Here is a 26,991-nt window from a genome sequence, read left to right as displayed (position 1 = left end):
GGGGCACAGCTCCGGGGAGAGCTAGTGATGGAGAGAGGGAGGACAGAGAGATGGAGAACAGAGAGATGGCGATGGAGAACAGAGAGGTGGGGAACAGAGAGATGGCGATGGAGAACAGAGAGATGGGGAATGGAGAGATGGTGATGTAGAGATGGAGAACAGAGAGGTAGGGAACAGAGAGATGATAATATGGCGTTGGAGAGATGGAGATGGAGAACAGATGGATAGAGAGATGGCTTTGGGCAGAAGGAGAGCTGAGAGATGGGGAACAGAGAGGTAGAGAGATGGAAATATAGAGATGGAGATGAGAGATGTATAATGGAGAGATGGTGATATAGAGACGGAGAGCAGAATGATGGCAATGGTGAGAAGGGGAACAAAGAGATGGAGAATAGAGAGATGGAGTGATGGTGATGGAGAACAGAGAGATGGGGAACAAAGAGTTGGAGAGATGGTGATATAGAAATGGAGAGCAGAAAGATGGAGAGATGTGGAGACAGTGCGTTAAAACAATGATAACCAAGAGCAGAGAGGTGGAAAGGTTCAAGTCGAACATTCTCTTGAAACTGGCAGGGAAGGGGTTAAGGCGATGAGAGGGTTTCCTGTGTGGTCTGTCAGCAGTGACAGGAACCTTGCCCTGCTTGAGTATTTAGTCGTTCCATGTACAATGTCCAAAAACTGCTCATTGTCACAATCCGAACTGTTCTGGGAGATTGACAGAGGCTTCTCCAATGTGAACCAGGTTATTGATAAGGCCCCTCAGACCTTACAGCCTACTGACCCCGTGAGGGTCATTTGGTGTGCGTGTGTGTGTGTGTGCGCACAAAAGTGAGTGTGTGTGCATGAGAGTGTGTGTGTGTGTATGTGCATGCATATGTGTGTGTGTGTGTGCGAGAGAGAGAATGAATGTGTGAGAGAGAAGAGAGAGTGAGTGTGTGTGTGTGCAAGAGAGTGTGTGTGTACGAGTGAGTGAGTGAAAGATTGAGTGAATGTGTGAGTGAGAGTGAACAAGTGTGTGAGAGAGTGAGTGAATGCGAGTGTGAGAGAGTGCATGAGAGAGTGAGTGAACGACTGAATGTGAGAGAGTGAGTGAGTGTGACTGAATGAGTGAGAGCGAGTGAGTAAGTGAGTGTGTGTGTGTGCGCACTGGAACATTTCACCACAGTTTACAGGGTCTCAAATCAGTATTTAATGTGGAGTTCACACCCTTACACCATGCCAGCTCTAGCCCTTCTCAATGCAATCCACTGGTGCCACACTAGGTTTATAGCTCCTTGAAAGTGGAGTCGCAGGTAGATAGGATAGTGAAGAAGGTATTTGGTATGCTTTCCTTTATTGGTCAGAGTATTGAGTACAGGAGTTGGGAGGTCATGTTGCGGCTGTACAGGACATTGGTTAGGCCACTGTTGGAATGTTGGGTTCAATTCTGATCTCCCTGCTATAGGAAGGATGTTGAGAAATTTGAAAGGATTCAGAAACGTGGGTGGCACGGTGGCACAGTGGTTAGCACTGCTGCCTCACAGCGCCAGAGACCCGGGTTCAATTCCCGCCTCAGGCGACTGACTGTGTGGAGTTTGCACGTTCTCCCCGTGTCGGCGTGGGTTTCCTCCGGGTGCTCCGGTTTCCTCCCACAGTCCAAAGATGTGCAGGTCAGGTGAATTGGCCATGCTAAATTACCCATAGTGTTAGGTAAGGGGTAAATGTAGGGGCATGGGTGGGTTGCGCTTCGGCTGGGCGGTGTGGACTTGTTGGGCCGAAGGGCCTGTTTCCACACTGTAAGTAATCTAATCTAATCTAATCTAATCTAAAAGATTTACAAGGATGATGCCAGGGTTGGAGGGTTTGAGCTACAGGGAGAGGCTGAACAGGCTGGGGCGGTTTTCCCTGGAGTGTCGGAGGCTGAGGGGTGACCTTATCGAGGTTTATAAAATCATGAGGGGGCACAGATAGGGTAAATAGACAAGGTCTTTTCCCTGCGGTTGGGGAGTCCAGAACTAGAGGACATAGGTTTCGGGTGAGAGGGGAAAGATATAAAAGGGACCTAAGGGACAACTTTTTCACACAGAGGGTGATACGTGTGTGGAATGAGCTGCCAGAGGAAGTGGTGGAGGCTGGTACAATTGCAACATTTAAAAGGCATTTGGATGGGTATATGAATAGGAAGGGTTTGGAGGGATATGGGCCGGGTGCTGGCAGGTGGGACTAGACTGGGTTGGGATATCTGGTCGGCATGGACAGAAGGGTCTGTTTCCGTGCTGTACATCTCTATGACTCTATAATTGGCCAAGTTGACTTCCTGTCGGGAAATTTCATTCCACATGGGAATATGTGGCTATATTTTCAACACGCTGACTTGTCAAAGTGTCAAAAGGAACATTTTAGCTGAAATAATTACGTCATTTCCCAGGTATAATCAGGTGTGGGTAGACCGCTCTGTTGTTGAGTTTTTGACACCTTGGAAAGATCTGTCATGTCCTTCACATGTTCGAGTCCTCAGGGCTTTTATTCCTCAGAGAAATTAAGTCCTCTTTTTCTAACTTGACCGATGTTGGGTGCGAACCTTCGGTGTGGAACCATAGGCCAAGTGTTCAACTGAATGGCACCTATGAATGATGATGACAGTGCAGGGATTTTCAGCAGATTCTGACCTTGGTAAACATCGGCCTGATCGAGGTTTTGATGCTCAGTGTTCCCCTTGAGATTACAATGAGATCGTGATCAAGTGTTTTAGTGGGCTGTGATAATCAGGAGTAGGCCCCACTTCGAGCCTGCCCTGCCAGGGTCATGGCTGATCTTTCTCATGGACTCAGCTCCCGCCCTCTTCCCCCTTCATTCCTTTATTGTTCTGAAAATGATTGATCTCAGCGTTAAAAACATTCCCTGAGGAAGCCTCAATCACTTCCACTGCATTCCACCGATTCCCAACCCTCTGGGAGAAGAGGTTCCTCCTCTACTCCCTCCTCAGTCTGCTCCCCCTCCTCATTTGGAGGCTATGCCCTCTTATCCTAGTTTCACCGGCCAGTGGAAACATCCTCTATCTTCTTGATTTCTTTCGTAATTCTATATGTTTCTCGAATTCTTCTGAATACCAATAAATACAATCCCAGTCTCTCCTCATAAAACAACCCCCTCAACTCCAGAATCAAACCCAGTGAATCTCCTCTGCACCCCCCTCCAGTGCCCGTCCATCCCTTCTCAAGTGAGGAGACCAAAACTACACAGTCCTCAAGGTGTGGCCTCACCAGCTCCCTGTACCATAACCTCCCTGCTTTTAAACTCCATCCCTCTAGCAATGGAGGACAGAGCTCCATCTGCCTTCCTCATTACCTGCCGTACCTGCAGGCCGTATATCTCTATGACCAACCTTCCGAGATTCATCCACAAGGACACCCAGGTCCCTCTGCACAGCAGTGTGCCGCAAGTTCCTACTGTTCATGTAATAATCCTTGTTACTGTTACTCCTCCCAAGATTAAAAATCACACAACATCAGGTTATAGTCCAACAGGTTTAATTGGAAGCAACACTAGCTTTCGGAGCGACGCTCCTTCATCAGGTGATAGTGGAGGGCTCGATCGTAACACAGAATTTATAGCAAGAATTTACAGTGTGATGTAACTGAAATTATACATTGAAAAATTGATTGCCTGTTAAGCCCTTCATCTGTTTGAATACAGTGATAATTTCACTTCTTTCATGTGTAAATCACAAAACCTTTTTTTTAAAGTTGCATTCTCGGGTTAGCTGTTAACAATGGTGATAGCTAGACAATATGTTGAAGGTGTTGGCCCCCTGTGTTCTCTGTCTATGCCATGATGTTTAGATTGATTCTAATCTAAAAAGTGAGATAACAGAGTTTTACATAAACTCATGCAGTTTTTGAGCTCAGAGTTCTACATGAATGCATGCAGTTTTTGAGCAAAGTGCAATGTAACTCTGCAAGTACAAATTCACCCCACAAAATATATGTGTGCATGTGGGTCTTTGTCTGTGTGTGTGTGTGTGTCTGTCTGGGGTGGGGGTTGTGAGTGTGAGAAAGTGTGTGTGTGTGTGTGTGTGTGTGTAGTGAGTGCAGAGTGTCTTAAGTCTGTGAGGGGGTGGATGTGTGAGTGTGGGAGTGTGTGTGTCTATAAGGGTGTGTGTGGGTGTCTGTGTGCGCGTCTGTGTGTACCTGTGTCTGTGTGTATGTGAGAGTGTGTGTGTAGGAATATCTGTGTGTATATAGTGCAATGGTGATCACCTGTAATGTGACATGAACCCAAGTCCGGGTTCAGGCCCTCCCTATGGGGACCTAACTTGGCTATCAGCCTCTGCTCGGCCACTTGCCTCTGCTGCCTGTCCCGAAGTCCACCTTGGAGGATAGTCACCCGAAGGTCCGAGGCTGAATGTCCTGGACCACTGAAGTGTTCCCCAACTGGGAGGGAACCCTCCTGTCTGTTGATTGTTGTGCGGTGCCCATTCATTCGTTGTCGTCGCTCCGAAAGCTAGTGTGCTTCCAATGAAACCTGTTGGACTCTAACCTGGTGGTGTGTGATTTTTAACTTTGTACACCCCAGTCCAACACCGGCATCTCCGAATCCTCCCAAAATGGATGACTCCACATTTATTCACATTGTACTCCATCTCCCCGACCTTTCCCCACTCACTTCAACTATCCTTTGCAAAGTTTCCCAGTCCTCTGCACACTTTGCTCTAGTGTCATCCGCAAACTTTGACACACTACACGTGGTTCCCCAGCTCCAAACCATCTGTGTAAATTGGGAATAATTGCGGTCCCATTGCTGATCCCCGGGGTACACCATGAGTCACTGACTGCTAACCACAATAGCACTCACTCACCCTCACTCTTTGCTTCCTGTGGTTAATCAATGGTCAATCCACGTTAATACATTGGCCGTAAGATCTTGCATCGTTACCTTCGGCAGCTCCCTGACGAAGGAGCAGCGCTCCGAAAGCTAGTGCTTCCCAATAAACCTGTTGGACCTTAACCAGGCGTGGTGTGATTTTTCACCTTGTCCACCCCAGTCCAATACCGGCACCTCCCCATCACATTTATCTCAGTCAGCAGCCTTTTATGCAGAGGTGTGTGTGCGTGTGCAGGTCGAGTTTAATTTGGATAAATGCGAGGTGCTGCATTTTGGTAAAACCAGCAAGGGCAGGACTTAACGGCAGGGCCTTGGGTAGTGCTATAGAGCAGAGGGACCTAGGGATTCAGGTACTAGGTCCTTTGGAGTTTGCGTCACATATAGACAGAGTGGTTAAGAAGGCATTTAGCTCGCTTACCTCAAGGGCCCAGTGATTTCTACTGAACTTGTCAGGACAGTCCTGCCCTCTCTTTGACCCCCGACCCTCAGATACACCCCCCCCACCCGCCTCAATCAGTTGGCGAGCTCCCTCTCTACACGGGCTGACCAATCGGGACCCGGATTGCGGGTTTGAGTTATTGCTGTCACAGCACAGCAGGTCAGGCAGCATCCAGGGAACAGGAGATTCGACGTTTCGGGCACAGGCCCTTCTTCAGGAATTCCTGAAGAAGGGCCTGTGCCCGAAACGTCGAATCTCCTGTTCCCTGGATGCTGCCTGACCTGCTGTGCTGTTCCAGCAATAAAGTTTCAACTTTGATCTCCAGCATCTGCAGACCTCACTTTCTCCTCCTTATTGCTGTCACACCCACCTGAGGACAGTGAATGGTTTTGTTTCGGCGAGCAGATCGTAACACACAGATCAGAGGGTGATAGAACAGAGCGAGAAGCAGAACAAGGTCACAGCTCAACAGGAGGTGGACAGGAAAGTAAGGACACCATTCACCAGGGGGCCGTTCAGCAGTCTAAGAACATCGGGGGTTGGAGGGGGAGGAAGCTGTTGTGTTTAAGCGTTTGTATCTTCCGTCTGATGGGAGAGATTGGAAGAGAGAGTATCTGGGGTGGGAGGGGTCTTTGATAATGTCCCAGTGCAGCGGGAAGCAAAGATGGAGTCAACGTGAGGGAATGGGCTGTGTTCCCAATTTTCTGTTGTTTCTTGCTGTGATGAACCCAGACAGAATACTTCCTGTGTAAAAGTTGGTGAGGGTCCTGAGGGACGTGCCTCCATTACTCAGTCCTTCGGGTATAGGGGTTGAAACATCATGTTGTGGTTGTACAAGATGTTGGTGACGTCTCTTCTGGAATACTGCATCCAGTTCCGGTCACCCTGTTACAGGAAAGATATTGTCGAGCTGGAGAAAGTTCAGAAAAGGTTTTCCAGGATGTTGGAGGGCTTGGGCGAGAGGGAGAGGCTGAATAGGCCGGGGCTGCTTTGCCTGGAGCATCGGAGGCTGAGGGGCGACCTTGTCGAGGTTTTATAAAATCATGAGGGACACGGACAGGGTGAATAGCGCGTTTTGAGAAGATTTGTAGCTCAGGTTGAGGTTCTGGATGTAGGTTTGCTCGCTGAGCTGGAAGGTTCGTTCCCAGACGTTTCGTCACCCGACTAGGTCACATCTTCAGACATCAACAAACAACATTGAGTGAGACCCCATCTCCCATCACCTGAGAAAAAGAACAGGAAATGACATCACCACGGAGAATGATGTCGCTACAGGAAATGACATCCCCGACCCAAAGAAACCCAAACATATAAATAGAAAGCAGGAATTATCAACAGCCTGGAGTCCCACTGACGATGTTACCTAGTATGGTGACAAAACATAGGGTGAATAGACGAGGTCCTTTCCCCCAGGGTGGAGGAGTTCAAAACTAGAGGTTTTGTTTTTAAGGTGAGAGGAGAAAGTCTTAAACAGGGCATGAGGGGCAATTTTTGTTTTACACACAGAGTGCTGCGTGTGTGGAATGAATGTCCAGAGGAAGTGGTGGACGTGGATACCGTTACAATGTTATAAAGACATTTGGATAAGTGCATGAACAGGAAAGGTTTGGAGGGACATGGGCCAGGGGCAGGCAGGTGGGACTAGTTTAGTTTGGGATTAGGATCGGTATGGGCTGGTTGGGCCGAAGGGTCTGTTTCTGTGCTGCATGACTCTTTGACTAACTTGGAAGAGTAAGTCAGCCAACTCTGTTGTCTAGTGAGCTACGCCCATCTTGCCTTCCGAACTAGATTGCTAAGGACTGTTTTTGGGTGGGAGGCCTACTCAATAAGGCTGAAAACATAAAGGCCTCAGTTTAATATTTAAATGCTGTTTCCCCCATGTCTCACCTCTTGCCTCAGATGTGAAATGAGGAATTCCAAGGCAAGTCCGTTCCCTTTTTCCAGCTCTGTTTCCCTCTGCAAGAGTCCATGAACGCCCCTCGCTTGCGGGAGTCGGGACTCATCCAAAGGTTTCTGAGGCTTCACCGTCAATGAGTAAGAGGTGGTGGAGGGACTGGGGGTTTGTGGGGGTGGGATCAATCGAGCGGGGGCTGCTTTGTCCCTGGATGGTGTCGAGCTTCTCGAGTGTTGTTGGAGCTACCCCCCCCCACCCCCCACCACCATCCAGGGCAAGTGGGGAGTATTCCCTCACACCCTCCTGACTTGGGCCTTGTCGATGGTGGGGACAAGCTTTGGGGGGAGTCAGGAGGGGAGTTACTCACTGCAGGATTCCCAGCCTCTGACCTGCTCTTGTAGCCGCTGTGTTTATATGGGGCTGGTCCAGTTCAGTTTCTGGTCAATGGTAACCCCCAGGATGTTGATAGTTGTGTGTGGGAAATTCAGTGATGGTAATGCCATTGAACGTCAAGGGGGCGATGGTTAGATTCTCTCTTATTGGAGACTGTAACCCCCTAGGATATTGATAGTGGGGGGGGCGGAATTCAGTGATGGTAACACCATTGAACGTCAAGGGGCGATGGTTAGATTCTCTCTTGTTAGAGACGGTAACCCCCTAGGATATTGATAGTGGGGGGGGGGGGGAATTCAGTGATGGTAACACCTTTGTACGTCAAGGGGGTGATGGTTAGATTCTCTCTTGTTGGAGACAGTAACCCCCAGGATGTTGACATTGGAGAGGGGGGATACAGTGATGGTAATGCGATCGAACGTCAAGGGGTTGATGGTCAGATTCTTTTGCTGAGGGCGTCCATTACCTGGCACTTAGCAGCGTGAAAGTTCTTGGCAAGTCCAGACTGGGATGCTGTCCAAGATCTAGCTGCCCTTGGACACGGGCTGCTTTGGCGTCTGAGAAGTCCAGGAGGGTACAGAAGCTGGCAAGACGGTGTGGCCTCAGAGCAGCCAACCGAGTGGCCTCCCCACGAGACTGTCTCCATGGCGACTGCCTCCATTTGGCTCCAGAAACGGTTTCCTTTCTCTTCCAGGCGACCTACACCCCCGTCCACCAGGAAGGTTTCTGCGCTTTCTACGAAGACTGTGGGAAGAACCCGGAGGTGACCGGCAGCTTGATTCAGGCCCGGGTGCCGTGCCTGTACAACGGGCCGGCCAAGCGGGTGACGCCGGGCAGGCACCTGGAGCTGCTGCAGCGGGTGTGCCCGATGCTGGTGGGGGCGGAGGGCGCTGGGGCGGAGCCTCGGGCCTGCTGCTCGGCCAAGCAGCTGGAGATGCTGGACAGGAGCCTGGCCATGTCCAAGCCGCTGCTGAGCCGCTGCCCGTCATGCGTGGACAACTTTGTCAACCTGTACTGCCAGAACACCTGCAGCCCCAACCAGAGCGTCCACATCAACGTGACCCGGGCCTTCATCGCCAACGTCTCCGGTCAGCTACTCGACGCCGTGCTGGAGTACCAGTGCTACTACAGCCGCCGCTTTGCCGAGGGCAGCTACGACTCTTGCCGCGACGTCCGCATCCCCTCCACCGGCGGCTACGCCATCTCCGCCATGTGCGGCAAGTACGGCTCCACCCTGTGTAACGCCGAACGCTGGCTGCGTTTCCAAGGGGACAGCTCCAACGGCCTGGCGCCGCTCGACATCAAGTTCGTGCTGGTCCCGCCAAAGAACAATGGCTCGGAGCCGGGCCCGGGCCCGGGAGGGGGCATCGTGCCTTACGACGGCAGCTTCCATCGCTGTGACCGGCCCTCGAGCCCCGGGGGGCAGGCATGCTCCTGCCAGGACTGCGTGGCCTCCTGCCCGGCGCTGCCCTTTCCCCCGGCGCCCCCCGGCCCTTGGGCGATTGGCCAGATGGACGGGCCCTTGGCGCTGGGCCTGGCCCTGTTCGGCGGGGCCATCCTCCTCTTCGCCGGCCTCCTCCTCCTCTTCAGGCAGCGCCCAGACGCCCGCAAGGAGGGGAGCAAGGCCCCTGCGGCTCCCTCAGCTCCCATCTCCTCATCCTCCACCTCCGCCACACAGCAGAGACTGAGCTGGGTTTTCCAGAGCTGGGGAACAGCAGTGGCTCGGCACCCACTGCCTGTCCTGGTCACCGCCTGCGTCATCGTTGGCGTGCTGTCCTGCGGCCTAGTCTTTGTCGAGCTGACCACTGACCCAGTGGAACTGTGGTCTGCCCCGGACAGCAGGGCCCGCCGCGAGAAAGCTTTCCACGACGCCCAGTTCGGGCCCTTCTTCCGCACCAACCAGATCATCGCCACGGCGACGGGGGAAGGCCCACCGGGGTACACCTACGACTCGGTGTTCTTCGGGCCCACGGCCTTCAGCGGCCTGTTCTCCAAGGAGCTGCTGCTCCAGCTGCTGGATCTCCAGAGCCGGTTGCAGGCCATCAGTGTGTGGTCAGAGACAGCGCAGAGGAACATCACGCTGAAGGACATTTGCTACGCCCCGCTCCAGCCCGATAACCCCGGGCCTACCGACTGTGCGGTCAACAGCCTGCTCCAGTACTTCCAGAACAACAGGAGCCTTATCGACGCTGTCGCCAACCAAACCATGGCAGGGGTCACCGGCACCGTGGACTGGAGGGATCACTTCCTCTACTGCGTCAAGTAGGTATCCTTCCCCCCACCCCGCCACCCCAACCCCTTCCACTTCTCCCTCCCAACCCCTCCCCCCGCCACCTCATTTCCCCTCTCCCTCCCCCCTCTTCACCCCCTCCCCTTTCCACCACCTTCACCCTCTCCCTTCCCCCCCATCCACCTCCTTCCCCATCTCCCACCCCCTCCACCCCCTTCCTCATCTCTCTCCCCCCTCCACCCCCTTTCCCCTCTCCCTCCCCCCTCTTTACCCCCTCCTCCTCCCCTTTCCACCACCTTCACCCTCTCCCTTCCCCCCCCTCCACCTCCTTCCCCATCTCCCACCCCCTCCACCCCCTTCCTCATCTCCCTCCCCCCTCCACCCCATTCCCCCTCTCACACACCCCTAACCCCTCTCCCTCTCCACCCCTTTCCCCTCTCCCTCCCCCTCTAACCCCTTCCCCATCTCCATCCCCTACCCCCTCCCCTCTCCACCCCCTTCCCCATCTCCCTCCACCCCCTCTCCGACCCCTCCGTCTCCTTCCCCCATCCTCTCTCTCCCTCCTTCCCTATCTCCGTCCCCTCTCTCTCTCCATCCCCTTCCCCATCTCCCTCCCCTCTCCACCCCCTCTCCCACCCCTCCGTCTCCTTCCCCCACTCTCTCTCCCTCTCACTCTTCCTCCCCTCTCTTCCCTCCCTCCCCATCTCCCTCACCTCCCCCTTCTCTCCCGCCCTCCCCATCTCCTTCTCCCTCCCCTCTGTCTCCTTCCCCCATCCTCTCTCTCCCTCCTTCCCCATCTCCGTCCCCTCTCTCTCCATCCCCTTTCCCACCCCCCCACCTCCGCTCCCGATTTCAAAATCCTCTATCGGATCTCCCTCTCCTCTCTGAGGAGGACGCTCCCAACGTCTTCCATCTCTCTCCTCATCGCTGATGTTTCCCGTCCCCGTTGTTGTAAATCCCTTCTGCGCTCTCTCTCTCTCTCCAACATTTTCACATCATTCCCATACTGTGGCGCACACAATACCCCGGGGGGGTCGAACAAGTGGCTTGTCTGAGGTAACCATCACCTCTTGTACTCTCCACCCCTACTAATAAAGACAAGGACGTTAGGCACTTTGTTAACTGTGCTCTCCCCCTCAGTCCTGCTACCTTCGGCAATCCATGCACATACCCCCCCTCAGCTCCTTCTCTTCCTGCAGAATTGCTCCCCCCCCTTTTGATTTTGACCACCTCCCAGTTCTCTCTGCACCGAACCTCATCCGCCACCTCTCTGCCCATCTCCGCCAAACTGGTCACTGTCCTTTTCCGAGACTCCATAAACTGGGAAATTGCGCCGCGTGTCCCCCCACCCCCCGCATCCCATTGCGAGTCGTCTTTGAAAGCCTCCTGTTGTCGAGTAGCTGCTTCCTGTAACTGTTCTCCCGTCAGGACTGCTTCCACATGACCCTGAACGAGATCGCCATCTCTCTCTCTCTCTCTCTCGTTCTGTCTCTCCAGCTCACCTCTCTCTTTCAAGGACAGCACGGAATTGGGAATGAGCTGCATGGCGGACTATGGCGCACCGGTTTTTCCATTTTTGGCCGTGGGCGGATATCACATTTTTGGCCGTGGGCGGATATCAGGGTGAGCGAGTTCAGGGTGAGGAGGTTCGAGCCGCATTCCTCATTTCCCTGAGGAACGCCGTCCTTGTGCCCGAAGGGATGGGTTTTGGCGAATCCGGGTCAAGGTGCAGTTCGCTTGGTTTTGAGATTCTTTCGAGAAATATTTTCACTCAGCTCTGAGGGGGGAACGCAGTGATAACTCGACTGGGCTGGTGATCCCTGGGCTGGGAGTGGGGTAACGTGTCAGTTCAAGCGAGCTGGCTCACCTGTTACTGAAGAAAGGCCCTGTCACTCTCACTGATCTCCCTTCAGTGAAAGAAAATCTGTCTTCGCCTGATCTGGTCTACACGCATGTCGAGAGATCATAGAGTCATTTACAGCGCGGAAACAGACCCTTCGGTCCAACCCGTCCATGCTGACCCAGATATCCCAACCCAATCCAGTCCCATTTAGAGTCATAGAGATGTACAGCGCGGAAACAGACCCTTCGGTCCAACCCGTCCATGCTGACTCAGATATCCCAACCCAATCCAGTCCCATTTAGTGTCATAGAGATGTACAGCGCGGAAACAGACCCTTCGGTCCAACCCGTCCATGCTGACCCAGATATCCCAACCCAATCGAGTCCCATTTAGAGTCATAGAGATGTACAGCACGGAAACAGACCCTTCGGTCCAACCCGTCCATGCCGACCAGATATCCCAACCCGATCTAGTCCCACCTGCCAGCACCCGGCCCATATCCCTCCAAACCCTTCCTATTCATATACCCATCCAAATGCCTCTTAAATACTGCCATTGTACCAGCCTCCACCACTTCCTCTGGCAGCTCATTCCATATACATACCACCCTCTGCGTAAAAAAATTGCCTCTCAGGTCCCTTTTACACTTTCCCCTCTCACTTTCAACTTGAGTCCGGATCCACAGCAGCCTGGTTGGATCTTAATTGGCCTGGGAACGGTAAAGAGTCAAGACGATTGTGGGTAATTAGGGATGGGCATAGCTGGCGCCCCTTTCCAACCAGTGATCGCCACTTCTCACGCAATTAGGAACGACTCACAGGACAGGGGGGAGTGGGTGGGGGAGGATTTGGCAGTTTGCTGTTCCCTTTGACCTCGGCTCTGTCTTTAACAGACGAAGACTACAGCAGGGCAGAGGCCTTCATTGTGACGTTCTCTCTGAACAACTACCAGCCCGACGATCCCAAGTATGAATACGTGGTGCTTTGGGAGCGGGAGTATTTAAAGATTCTCCAGGACTATAAAAACAACAAGTCCATCAACTTCAGCTTTGCCTATATGTCTGAGGTAGGTGTCTGGGCGGGAATGCCGGCCGGGAGGGTCAGTAATGTTGGCCATCACCACAGGAGGGGGGTCGCTAACCCAGCCGCCCACCCTTCCCTTGGCATGGCGCCAGACGGAAAGGGTTTTAACAACGCCCTTCGCCAATGAATTCCCCCCCCCCCCCCTCACCCCGCCAAGGCCCGTCCTTCTGCTTCTGAGGGGGAGGGCGGTCGCTGGGGCTTGAAAATTGTTGAGGGAGAGAGAGAGAGAGAGACCACAGTGTGAGAGTGAGAGAGGTGCAGCTAAACAGGATTTCTCTATGATAATTACCGACCCTATAACTTCTAACTGCGGTTTCAGCTTTCTCATGGTTATCCCTCACGTCGACCAGCAACAATAAAAAAGCTTGGGAAGGGCACTTAATCGATATTTTCAGTTATTGGTAACACTGCATTGGTGAGATCACATCTGGACTACTGTACATCGTTTTCGGCCTCTCCATTTAAGTAAGGATCCTGTTGAACAGTCGATCCTATTGAGGCCTACAAGATGCCAAAGGTCTCCACTGCACCATCGAACCCCTACAGTGTGGAAGCAGGCCATTCGGCCCATCAGGTCCACACCGACCCTTTGAAGAGCATCCGTGTTAGATACAAGTCACTACCTTATCCCTGTATACCTATATTTCCCATGGCCAATCCATCCTAACCTGCACATCCCTGAGCACTGTGGGTAATTTAGCACGGCCACTCCGCCCTAACCTGCACATCCCTGAGCACTATGGGTAATTTAGCATCCTAAACCTGCACATCTTTGGATTGTGGGAGGAAACCGGAGCACCCGGAGGTGCAAATTGCCCACAGACAGACAGTCGACCGAGGCTGGAATTGAACACGAATCCCTGGCACCGTGAGGCAGCAATGCTAACCACTGAGCCACCGTGCCTGACCCTCTTAGGCTGAGGCCTAACGTTTCAGGCTGAGGGAGCTAGACTCTCCACTGACCAGGGAACTGATGGGTAACACTGGGGTAGCAGGAATGTGGGGTTGAGGCCACAATCCAATCAGACGTGGTTTTATTGAACGGTGGCACAGGACAGAGGGACTGCTGAGTCACGTGTTTCACCTCACACCTCAGCCGGGCCCTCAAGGTGACAGGCCTTTGTGAAAGACTCTTTCTTTCCCCCAATGTGTTCCCAGCGGTCCCTGGAGGATGAGATCAACAGAACCACGGCGGAAGATATTCCCATCTTCGCCATCAGTTACCTGGTAATATTTATCTACATCGCTTTGGCGCTAGGGGAGTACACGAGCTGGCGAACCGTCATGGTGAGTAGCATCGTCCAAGGCCTACCTCAGGCCTGTAAAGCCTCTGACCCTGAACGCCCGGGGCCCCAGTGCGTGGGGGTGGGGGGGGGTAACGGGAGCCGCTGTGGCTCACTTCACGGTCATCCCAAATCATGGCGCTAATCCATGGCCGCTTCAGTCCCTGCCCCCACTTCAGAAGGACCCCAGTCACCGTCCCGTCATGGCCTGTTTCCAGGGAGTGGACATCCATGTGCACAAACTGTCTCAGGGGAGGCAGGGGAGGGAACTGAAGTCTCCACAGAGCAAGAGAGTGTCGTGGAATCATAGGATCCTTAGTGTGGGGATTCAGCCCAACACGTCCACACCGACCCTCTGAAAAGTATCCCACCCAGATCCATTCTACTACTACTCTACATTTACCCCTGACTAATGCATCTAACCAGCACATCCCTGGGCACTAGGGGTAATTTAGCATGGCCAATCCACCCTAACCTGCACATCCCTGGGCACTATGGGTAATTTAGCATGGCAAATCCACCCTAACCTGCACATCCCTGAACACTATGGGTAATTTAGCATGGCCAATCCATCCTAACCTGCACATCCCTGAACACTATGGGTAATTTAGCATGGCCGATCCACCCTAACCTGCACATCCCTGAACACTATGGGTAATTTAGCATGGCCAATCCACCCTAACCTGCACATCCCTCAACACTGAGACAATTTAGCATGGCCAATCCACCCTAACCTGTACATCCCTGGGCACTATGGGTATTTTAGCACGGCCAATCCACCCTAACCTGCACATCCTTGGGCACTCTGGGTAATTTAGCATGGCAAATCCACCCTAACCTGCACATCTTTGGATTGTGGGAGGAAACCAGAGCACCCGGAGGAAACCCACGCACAGACACTGGGGGAGGGGGGGGTGGGGGGTCGGAGGTGTGGAGAATGTACAAACTCCACACAGACAGTCACCCGAGGCTGGAATCGAACGCAGGACCCTGGCACCATGATGCAACAGTGCCGCCCTAAATCGTCACATAGCACCGTTCGGCCCATTGCATCTGTGCTGGCCCTGTGCAAGAGCAACACAGCTAAACCCCTCCGCGTCCCCACTCAACTCTTCCACCATTTTCCCTCCGGTCCCATAACTGCTTTCTCCTCCCTCCTCGTCCCCACTTTCCCTTCGACCAATCATCTTAAATTGACATCCTTCAGCTTTTGGCCCTTCCATCGGTGGGAGCAGGTTTCCCACTCTCTGCTCTGTCCCCGTTTCTCATGATTTCGAACGCTGCATCATCTCAAAAGCTCCATCGAAAGCCGATTGGTCATAAACTTCCAGGAAATACTGTCTGAGTGTGGCCATTGGGTGCGGAAAACAGGAAATATGGTGGGATTGGGGCCAAAGGCAGGCAAATGGGACTAGCTCAGTTCGGGAAATCTGGTCGGCATGGACACGTTGGGCTGAAGGGCCTGTTTGGGTGCTGTATGATTCTAATTGGTGCAGGGATCTAGTCAAAGTTGGGTGTCATGTTGCGGCCGTACAGGACATCAGCTAGGCCTCGTTTGGAATATTGCGTGCAATTCTGGTCTTCCTGTTACCGGAAGGGTGCTGTGAAACTTGAAAGGGTGCAGAAATGATTTTACAAGGGTGTTTCCAGGGTTGCAGGGATTTAAGCTGTAGGGAGAGACTGAATAGGCTGGGGCTGCTTTTCCCTGGAGCGTCGGAGGCTGAGGGGTGACCTTATAGAGGTTTGTAAAATCATGATGGGGGCATGGATAGGGTAAATAGACAAAGTCTTTTCCCCTGGGGTGGGGGAGTCCAGAACTAGAGGGACATAGGTTTAGGGTGAGAGGGGAAAGATATAAAAGAGACCTAAGGGGCAACTTTTTCACACAGAGGGTGGTACGTGTATGGAATGAGCTGCCAGAGGACGTGGTGGAGGCTGGTACAATGACAGCATTTAAAAGGCATTTGGATGGGTATATGAACAGGAAGGGTTGAGAGGGATATGGGCCGGGTGCTGGCAGGTGGGACTAGATTGGGTTGGGATATCTGGGTGGGCAAGGACAAGTTGGGCCGAAGGGTCTGTATCTGTGCTGAACATCTCTATGACTCTCGCTTTAGGTAAACAAATGAAAGCACCACATCTGTACTGCAGGATTAAAATTAACACAGGTTCGAAAACTGTTTCAGAATCAGTATTTGTCATTCAGAGGCAGAGAACAGCCATTAATTGCCGCACACGGCTTCCCATACCCTTTTGTTTTGAGAGGGAATGTGGTCAAACAGTCATGGTACTGGAATGGGAACTTTGAGGCCGAGTCTGACCTCAAATCCTCTCATGGTCGTTTACGCATTGAACTCAGTTCATTAAAGAAATCTGGGATTAAAATCGCTGTAAAGCGCTGAATCGATGTTTCAGGTCCATTTGGTTGACTATGTCCCTTTCTGGAAACAAATCAGTTGTCTTTACTTGGTCCGGCCTACATGTGATGTCAGACCTGCAGGCTGACTCTTTAACTGCCTCCAGGAAGACAGCGCACCATTAACGTCCTCAAGAGGCAATTAAGGACGAACAGGAAATAAACACAATAAATAACACTCCATTCTCCCCCGCCCTTGCCCCACAAATGCATGAGTCACCCGGCAGCCATTTTATGCCTTATTTCGCCGCTAATTTACAAAGAGGCCTACCATGTCAGGCCAGGCCTGACTTCACTGCTGGCCAAAACTCTGCACAGACAAAAAAAAGAGAAAGATGGTCACTTGCGGGTGTTTCCGGCTTTTTCCTCCTGCCACAACTGCAGGTCGATTCGAAGGTCACGCTGGGCCTGGGAGGAATCCTCGTGGTCTTGGGCGCCGTCTTCGCCTCAATGGGTTTCTACGCCTACATCGGCGTGCCGTCCTCGCTCATCATCCTCGAAGTGGTCCCCTTCCTCGTCCTCGCTGTCGGAGCTGACAACCTCTTCATCCTCGTCCTCCAGTACCAGGTCAGCGGGAGGAGGGAAGATCGGGGCTCCAAAGCAATGCGGGCGACGATTCCCCGAGGAGCAGGGTCGGGGACATGGTGACTTGACTGGACCCTGCAGACTGTAGTAGGGGAAGGGAAGGGGATTAAGAATCTCACTGAACCTACAACTGAATTTCGACAGGTGAGGGTTGGGCAGAAAGTTCCGGAATGTCGGTCAGGTCGGTGGTGAGGAGGGGGAAACGGAAGGGTTTTGGCCAACTCGTGACCGGGGCACCCTGCAGCGAGCAGAACCTTCCAGAACATTCACACTGTCCTTTCCATCAACAGAGGGACGAGAGGCGAGTGGGAGAAGGGAGGGAGGAACAGATTGGCCGGGTGCTAGGAGACGTGGCTCCCAGCATGCTCCTCTGCAGCATCTCCGAATCGATCTGCTTCTTTCTCGGTAAGAAATACCGCATTGATCTTTAATCGGTGGTGAGACACCGTCGGTAGTGAGACTCTCGTTGATTTATCTCCAATGGAAAATGGACGCCTCGTGCACAGAGATCCTTATCATTTCTGCTTGTGTTCCTGAGGGGATGGGTTGGGCCATAGTTTTTACCATATTGCATGGGAGATGCTTGGTCATTCAGGCCTACCCTCGAATTTAGCTCCTTCAGCAATGAGGTACTCTGTCGATCACCATAAGCTAAGCTTCCTCCCTTAACTCTGGGCTTGCCTCACACCACTATGTTCTCAGATCCCCCAGTCATGGAGATATACAGCACGGAAACAGACCCTTCGGTCCAACCCGTCCATGCCGACCCAGATATCCCAACCCAATCTAGTCCCACCTGCCAGCACCCGGCCCATATCCCTCCAAACCCTTCCTATTCATATACCCATCCAAATGCCTTTTAAATGTTGCACTTGTACCAGCCTCCACCACATCCTCTGGCAGCTCATTCCATACACGTACCACCCTCTGTGTGAAAAAGTTGCCCCTCAGGTCTCTTTTATATTTTCCCCCTCTCACCCTAAATCTATGCCCCTCTAGTTCTGGACTCCCCCATCCCAGGGAAAGGACCTTGTCTATTTATCCTATCCATGCCCCCTCATGATTTTATAAACCTCTATAAGGCCACCCCTCAGCCTCCGACGCTCCAGCGAAAACAGCCCCAGCCTGTTCAGCATCTCCCTGCCTCTCAAACCCTCCACCCCTGGCAACATCCTTGTTAATCTTTTCTGAACCCTTTCAAGTTTCACAATATCTTTCCGATAGGAAGGAGACCAGAATTGCATGCAATATTCCAACAGTGGCCTAACCAATGTCCTGTACAACCGCAACATGACCTCCCAACTCCTGTACTCAATACTCTGACCAATAAAGGAAAGCATACCAAACGCCTTCTTCACTATCCTATCTACCTGCGACTCCACTTTCAAGGAGCTATGAACCTGCACTCCAAGGTCTCTTTGTTCAGCAACATTCCCCAGGACCTTACCATTAAGTGTATAAGTCCTGCTAAGATTTGCTTTCCCAAAATGCAGCACCTCGCATTTATCTGAATTAAATTCCATCTGCCACTCCTCGGTCCACTGGCCAAATCTGATCCAGATCCCGTTGTACTCTGAGGTAACCCTCTTCGCTGTCTGCAAACTCACTAACCGGGAGTCAGTTGGTCTCGAGCTGGTTTTGGAACGGTGCAGCCTCCCACCGCCAAATCGCGTTTCCAGGGGAGTGTGGGGGAGATCCTCTGCTGCACATGAGCCCAACTGCAGCAGCCATTGTTGGAAGCGTGTGGCTACACCGACCATGGGTAGGACTGACATAGGCCTGTCATCCCCTCCTGCAGGTGCCCTCACCAAGATGCCAGCTGTCCGCACCTTTGCACTCTACGCGGCACTCGCTGTCTTCATCGATTTCCTCCTGCAGATCTCGGCGTTTGTGGCTCTGATGTCGCTGGACGTGCGAAGAGAGGAGGTACGGGCCTGGTGATCTCGCTGCGCCGACACACCAGCTCCTGATGTGTTCTTAGTTAGTACTCCCCGGTGGGAGGGGCTGTCCCAGACACTGCAGCGCATCGAACACGATCACTTCCAGAGGATCGTCACCTGAAATCCCTCTCTTCCACAATGGGGTATCAATAGATGCAGAACCGTTGAAATAGAAACAGACTCTTTGGTCCAACCAGTCCATAATTCCAAACTAAACTAGTCCTACCTGCCAGCACCCGGCACATATCCCTCCAAACCTTTCCTGTTCACGTACTTAGAGTTATAGTCATAGAGATGTGCAGCACGGAAACAGACCCTTCGGTCCAACCCGTCCACACCGACCAGATATCCCAACCCAGACAAGTCCCACCTGCCAGCACCCGGTCCATATTCCTCCAAACCCTTCCTATTCAGATACCCATCCAAATACCTTTTCAATGTTGCAATTGTACCAGCCTCCACCACTTCCTCTGGCAGCTCATTCCACACACGCACCACCCTCTGTGTGAAAAAGTTGCCCCGTAGATCCCTTTTATACCTTTCCCCCCTCACCCTAAACCTATGTCCCTCTAGTTCTGGACTCCCCCACCCCAGGGAAAAGACCTTGTCTATTTACCCTATCCATACCCCCTCATGATTTTATAAACCTCTATAAGGTCACCCCTCAGCCTCCGACGCTCCAGGGAAACCAGCCCCAGCCTATTCAGCCTCTCCCTATAGCTCATACCCTCCAGCCCTGGCAACATCCTTGTAAATCTTTTCCGAACCCTTTCAGGTTTCACAACATCTTTCTGATAGGAAGGAAACCAGAATTGCACACAATATTCCAACAGTGGCCTAACCAATGCCCTGTACAGCCGCAACATGACCTCCCAACTCCTGTACTCAATACTCTGCCCAATAAAGGAAAGCATACCAAACGCCTTCTTCACTATCCTATCTACCTGCGACTCCACTTTCAAGGAGCTATGAACCTGCACTCCAAGGTCTCTTTGTTCAGTAACTATCCAAATGTAGTATCCATTGAGTCAAATTATACTTCTAGAGTGAGTGATTGACAGGAAACCGCTTATTAAAACTAAGCTCCAGTTAAGCGTTAAAATTCTGGATATTAATTACGTTAATGTCCTGATGAAGGGCTTATGTCGAAACGTTGATTCTCCTGCTCCTCGGATGCTGCTTGACCGGCTGTGATTTTTCCCGCACCCACACTCTTGACATTAACGTCTGGTGATTTTCTGTATTTTTCATGGGATGTGGGCATCGCTGGCTGGGCCCAGCATGTTCTGCCCATTTCCCTCCCTAACTGCCCCCTTGAGAGGGTGGGGGTGAGCTGCCTTCTTGAACCATGTGTGGCATAGGGACCCCACCACACATCGCCCTCAGGGAGGGAGGCCCAGGATTCTGACCCTGTATATTTCCGAGTCAGGACGGTGAGGGGCTCGGAGGGGAACTTGCAGGGGGGTGGTGTTCCCATGTATCTGCTGCCCCTTGTCCTTCCCGCTGGAAGTGGCCGTGGGGTTTGGAAGGTGCTGTCTGAGGAGCCTGGGGGAGTTGCTGCAGTGCGTCTTGTAGATGGTACCCACTGCTGCTACTGAGCGTCAGGGGGTGGAGGGAGTGGGGGTTTGTGTGTGGGGACAATCGAGCGGGGGCTGCTTTGTCCCTGGATGGTGTCGAGCTTCTCGAGTGTGGTTGGAGCTGCCCCCCCCATCCAGGGCAAGTGGGGAGTATTCCCTCACACCCTCCTGACTTGGGCCTTGTCGATGGTGGGGGACAGAGTCAAGAGTTGGTGTGCTGGAAAAGCACAGCAGATCAGGCAGCGTCCGAGGGAGCAGGCAAATCGACGTTTCGGGTATAAGGCCTTCATCAGGAATAAGGCTTGTGGGCCGAGGGGGTGCTGAGAGATAAATGGGAGGGGGGGGTGCTTTGGGGGGGGGAAGTGAGCTGAGAATGCGACAGGGAGATTGAAGGTCAGGGAGAAGGTGATAGGTCCGAGAGGAGGGTGGAGCGGATAAATGATGCTGGAGTCGGGAGGGTGGTGCCGAGTTGGAGGGTTGGGACTGGGATAATGTTGGGGGGGAAGAGAAGGGGAAATGAGGAAACCGGTGAAGTCCACATTGATGCCCTGGGGTCGAAGTGTTCCGAGGCGGAAGATGAGGCGTTCTTCCTCCAGGCGTGGGTTGGCGAGGGAGTGGCGATGGAGGAGGCCCAGGACCTGCATGTCCTTGACAGAGTTGGAGGGGGTGCTGAAGTGTTTGCCCATGGGGGCGGTGGGGTTGGAGGGTGCGGGTGTCCCAGAGATGTTCTCTGAAACGATCCGCAAGGAGGCATCCTGTCTCCCCACTGTAGAGGAGACCACGCTGGGTGCAGCGGATGCAGTAGATGACATTGGTGGAGGGACAGGTAAATTTCTGTTGGATGAGGAAGCCTCCTTTCGGGCCTTGGATGGAGGTGGGGTGGGGGTGAGAGTGGTGTGGAGGCAGGATTTGCAGGTCCAAATTGTGTTGCTGGGGCCAGGCTTTGGAGGGGGTCACTCGCTGCAGGATTCCCAGCCCCTGACCTGTTCTCACGGCAACAGTATTGATATGGGCTGGGGCAGGACCACAGTCCAGCCGCTGTATTTACACGGTCACGTGAGAAAGTGTTTCGTGTTCTGTGACAAAGGCGTGTGGAACGGCGACCATTTACCTCACTCCAGTCAGTGTGCTCTCTCTCTCTCTCTCTCTCGTGCAGAAGGACAGATTCGACATCTGTTGTTGCGTCCGGGCAAAGGCCAGGAAACGGAAGAGGAAAACCGAGGGTCTTCTGCTGCCTTTGATGAGGGAATATTATGCCCCATTTCTGCTCCACTCTGTCACCAGGATCGTGGTGGTAAGCAAAATGTCTGGCGTGTCGAGAAGGAATTGGAAAAATGGCAGACGGAGTTCAATCCGGATAAATGCGAGGTGTTGCATTTTGGGAAAACAAACTGGGGGCAGGGGGGCGGGGAGCGGGGGTTAGGGGCTTCAACAATTTAAAAGGTAAGGTCCTGAGAGCAGAGGGAGCTAGAGGGTCCAGGTACATCATTCTCTGCAGTTTGCGTCCCATGGAGACGGTGGGGGGGTTAAGAAAGCATTTGGGCACATTTGCCTTTGAGTGCGGGAGTCGGGACGTCCTATTGAGGTTGTACAGGACGTTGGTGAGGCCTCGTCTGGTGCACTGTGCCCTGTTCTGGTCGCCCTGTTATAGGAAGGGTATTATTAAACTGGAGAGGGCTCAGAAGAGATTTCGCAGGGTGTTACCTGGGAATGGACGGTTTGAGTAATGAGGAGAGGCCGGGACTTCTCTCTCAAGTCGGAGGTTGAGGGGTCACTTTACCGAGGTTGATAAAATCACCAGGGATATCGATGGGGTTAATGGAAGATGTCTTTTCCCTCGGAAGGGGGATCTCAAGATGAGGCGGGGGGGGCGGTGAGAGAAGAGAGATTTCAAAAAGACAGAGCGTAGTTCCCATGTGGAATGAATTTCCTGAGGAACTGGTGGATGTGGGTATGTTTACATTGGTTAAAAGATATTTGGATAAGTACATGAACAAGGAAAGGTTTGGAGGGATATGGGCCAGGAGTAGGCAGGGGTGAGACTAGTTTAGTTTGGAATTTGTGGACTGGGTGCAACCGAAGGGTCTGTTTCTGTATTGTACGACTCTATGCGGTGGTTAAAAAAAAAACCAGTGCAGGGCCTCTGTTACACCACGATTGGCCTGATGTGAGACATTCCAGTTGCATTGTACTATAATAAGGACTCCGAGGCCCCAGGGGAAGGGGCAAAAGCCAATCCCACAGAGCAGGTCAATATCTGCATTGGGAAGCTGAACAGATTGGAGTTTGTTCCTCCAGGAGTGAGGAGTCTCGGCCTACCTAGAGACCAAAATCAAAATGTCTTCATGGTTCTGAACAGTTTCTCGGGACATCCAAACCTCGTGGGGTCACCACTTCCAGCCAGTCAGCCAACTTGATGGGGTGAATGACCGAATTCCGTTCCGTTACGGTCTCAAGTCGACCTGAGGCCCAGCGTAGGGAGAGTTTGGTGTGTCAGCACAATCCTGTACAGGTCCGGAGTGTGTATCTGTGACAGGAAATTGCATTCCCGCTCAACCCATGTCCCTCTGCACCTTTCCCTGTCCAAATGCCTTTTAAATGTTGGAATTGTGCCCACATCTATATCTGGCAGCTCATTCCGTACACGTACCACCCCCTGCATAAAATAATACCCCCTCAGGTCCCTTTTATATCTTTCTCCTCTCACCCTAAACCAATGCCCACTAGTTGTGGACTCCCCTATCCTGGGGAAAAAGACTCAGCTATTCACCGTATCCATGCCCCTCATAATTTTATAAAGCTTTGTAAGGTTACCCCTCAGCCTCCAGGGAAGAAGCAAACCAGCCTCTCCTTATAATTCAAATGTTCCAGTCTCAGTAACATCCTGGGAAATCTTTTTCTGCACCCTTTCCAACTGCGGTCAAAGAAACGCGTAAAACATGTCAGCGTTGATCAGGCAAAGCTGGGCCACCCATCCAAAATGGCGCCAACCCTGCTTGGAGTGCCACCGTCCATAGCGAGGGGAGGTGGAGCAGCTGCACAGCAGAGGATGCAACGGAGACAGGTCTGACTTCCTGCCCAGGGAACTGTGGGTCAGGAACCGGCCTGCAACTGTCACATGACTGAATACACGTCACCCTCAGACTGAGAGATGGGTGTTGGGGGTGTCTGATTGAGGCTCACGGTTGAAGTATTTTAGTTACTGTGGGGAAGTGATCTTTGTTTGACAGACGGAGTGGCGAATGGGTTTGGGAAGATCATTTCTCCAATGTCTGATCTTGCTCGTCCATTTGAGCGGCATATGTTGACAGCTCGTTTCCTCTCTGTCTCCCCCAGATCATATTGTTTCTCTTCATGTTGTGCGCTGCGATATTCTTAACCCTTCATGTTCGAGTGGGTCTCAATCAGGAACTCTCTCTCCCAAAGGTCAGTGTTTTTATTACGTTCTTTCACGGGGTGGGGGGGGGGGGGGAGGTGGTCTATGTTGCCCGAGCCCAGTCGACCCTTGACCTCAAGCAGTGGGGGCCACCTCAGGGGGCGGTTAAGAATCGACCGCATCGCTGTGGGGGTCTGGAGTCACGTGTCGGCCTGGACTGGGCGAGGACGGCTCCATGGTCACCATGGCGATGGCTGGTCACCTCAGGCCTACCGAGCGGGTTCAAACTACCACAAGCTGCCGTCGAATAACACATCGCAGAGGCGGCAGTTTGGCCTGTCCGGTGCGTCCTGGCCCCGAGGGGGAACCAGTCCTGTCTGTCGTTCCCCCCCCCTTTGGCCGTGCCTCTGGCACCGTTCCCTCCTTTGGGCCGTTATCTTGTTCCCTTTCGAAGGCCCACAGCAGAGCCTAGGCCCGCCACTCAAATGGGACGAGGCAGCAGCAGTGGGCTGGGGTGCGGTTCACGGCGAAAACAAAAAAAAAAAAGAAAATTCGCCATTATTCAGCGACCGTTGGACGGCCCATTGGTGTGTCCGTCCAGGCGAGGCCTACCTTCTCAGGCTCTTTCAGGCATAAGTCCAAGACGCCTACGAAGAGGGGCTTTCACCACAGTGGGCACCTTTGGGAGTTGACCCTTAGACATCCCAACCCTGCCCACCTGCGCTTCCCGTCCCCAGTTGATCAAACGTGATTATAAACACCTCACATTCCAACCCCCCCCCCCCCCCCCCCCCCCTCCAGGGCTCGTACATGTTGGATTACTTTGCGGCCTTGAACAAATACTTTGAAGTGGGCGTCCCTGTGTATTTTGTCACCACCGCCGGCTACAATTTCTCTACCGTTGACGGAATGAACGGGGTCTGCTCAAGTGTGGGATGTTACAACAACTCCATGACCCAGAAGATCCAATATGCCACCAAGTTCCCTCAGGTGTAAGTAGCCATTGGCACTTCGCCCCTCCGGAAACACCCGCGGTTCGAACCACCTCCTCCACGCAGCGCTTGCACTTACGCCAGGAACTCAGGAAGGGCAGACTGGTCAGGACTGACCAGTATCCTTTGCCACTGCGGCTGACGTTGCTGAAACTAAGCACTCTTGCATTGTGTCCTGACCAACACGAGACGCCAGCCATGACGGAGTTAAACGATGCGGTTGCTAAGCGATTGAAAGACGGGGTCTGATTGGCTCGATGAATTCCTTGAAAAAACAATTTGTCAGGCCGATCGAGAGGAGCTGGTTAAAGAGTGAGGCAGCACGGAAACAGACCCTTCGGCCCAACCCGACCATGCCGACCAGATATCCTAACCCAATCTCGTCCCACTTGCCAGCACTTGGCCTGTATCCCTCCAAACCCTTCCTATTCATATACCCATCCAAATGCCTCTTAAATGTTGCAATTGTACCAGCCTCCACCACTTCCTCTGGCAGCTTGTTCCATACACGTACCACCCTCTGTGTGAAAAAGTTTCCTTTTATATCTTTTTCCTCTCATCCTAAACCCTCTAGTTCTGGACTCCTCTACCCTAGGGGAAAAGACCTTGTCTATTTACCCAATCCATGTCCCCTCATGATTTTATAAACCTCTATATAAACCCCTCAGCCTACAATTCTTTTAGATTAGAATCCCTACAGTGTGGAAACAGGCCCTTCGGCCCAACCAGTCCAAACCGACCCTCCAACGAGTAACCCACCCAGACCCATTTCCCTCTGACTGATGCACCTAACACTATGGGTAATTTAGCACGGCCAATCCACCCTAACCTGCACATCCCTGAGCACTATGGGTGATTTGGCACGGCCAATCCTCCCTAACCTGCACATCCCTGAGCACTATGGGTAATTTAGCACGGCCAACCTACCCTAACCTGCACATCCCTGAGCACTATGGGTGATTTAGCACGGCCAATCCTCCCTAACCTGCACATCCCTGAGCACTATGGGTAATTTAGTGTGGCCAATCCACCCTAACCTGCACATCCCTGAACACTATGGGTAATTTAGCACGGCTAATCCACCCTAACCTGCAGATCCCTGAACACTATGGGTAATTTAGCATGGCCAATCCATCCTAACCTGCACATCCCTGAGCACTATGGGTAATTTAGCATGGCCAATCCACCCTAATCTGCATATCCCTGAGCACTATGGGTAATTTAGCATGGCCAATCCACCCTAACCTACACATTGTTGGACTGTAGGAGGAAACCGGAGCACCCGGAGGAAATCCACCGGACACTGGGGAGAATGTGCAAACTCCCACACAGACACTCATCCGAGGCTGGAATTGAACCTGGGACCCTGGTGCTGTGAGGCAGCAGTGCTAACCACTGAGCCACCGTGCTGTCCCATTGCTTCTGAGAAAATAGTCCCAGCCTCTCCTTATACCTCAAACCCTCCGGTCTCAGTAACGTCTTTGTAAATCTTTTCTGCACCCTTTCTAACATCCTTCCTGTAGCAGGGAGACCAGAATTGCACGCAATATTCCAACAGTGGCCTAACCAATGTCCTGTCCAGCCGCAACATGACCTCCCAACTCCTGTACTCAATACTCTGACCAATAAAGGAAAGCATACCAAACGCCTTCTTCACTATCCTATCTACCTGCGACTCCACTTTCAAGGAGCTATGAACCTGCACTCCAAGGTCTCTTTGTTCAGCAACACTCCCTAGGACCTTACCATTAAGTGTATAAGTCCTGCTGAGATTTGCTTCCCCAAAATGCAGCACCTCACATTTATCTGAATTAAACTCTATCTGCCACTTCTCAGCCCATTGGCCAAATCTGATCCAGATCCCGTTGTAATCTGAGGTAACCCTCTTCATTATGCCTCCAATTCTGGTGTCATCTGCAAAAATGCTTCCTGAATTCTCTTCCAAATGGTTTCCATAAATGAGGAATGACAGCGGACCCAGCACCGATCCTTGTGGCACACTAAAGGGGTCCGATTTCAGATCAGCGCTGGGTGTGTAGGTGAACACAGAGAGCGGAGAGGGTCGCTTGAAAATGGCA

At 52.5% G+C, this 26,991-nt stretch overlaps 1 protein-coding gene across 1 annotated transcript in view; it reads left to right on the top strand.

Moving 5' to 3' along the window:
• The window catches only part of npc1l1 (NPC1-like 1), a 43,829-nt gene that overhangs the window by 366 nt on the left and 16,472 nt on the right, over positions 1-26,991 (top strand). The window contains exons 2-11 of the mRNA XM_087984458.1: positions 8,284-9,851; positions 11,317-11,426; positions 12,555-12,727; positions 13,903-14,031; positions 16,828-17,010; positions 17,319-17,433; positions 18,827-18,954; positions 21,702-21,839; positions 23,882-23,971; positions 24,723-24,913. Coding sequence (XP_087840584.1) covers positions 8,284-9,851; positions 11,317-11,426; positions 12,555-12,727; positions 13,903-14,031; positions 16,828-17,010; positions 17,319-17,433; positions 18,827-18,954; positions 21,702-21,839; positions 23,882-23,971; positions 24,723-24,913 — 2,825 coding nt within the window. The remainder of the gene's footprint in view (positions 1-8,283; positions 9,852-11,316; positions 11,427-12,554; positions 12,728-13,902; positions 14,032-16,827; positions 17,011-17,318; positions 17,434-18,826; positions 18,955-21,701; positions 21,840-23,881; positions 23,972-24,722; positions 24,914-26,991) is intronic.

This window comes from Chiloscyllium plagiosum, unplaced genomic scaffold, assembly GCF_037043375.1.
Source record: "Chiloscyllium plagiosum isolate Xiang-an unplaced genomic scaffold, Cpla_swu_hap1 HiC_scaffold_48, whole genome shotgun sequence".
NCBI classification, from domain to species: Eukaryota; Metazoa; Chordata; class Chondrichthyes; order Orectolobiformes; family Hemiscylliidae; genus Chiloscyllium; species Chiloscyllium plagiosum.
This window is presented reverse-complemented; position numbering and strand designations above follow the sequence as displayed.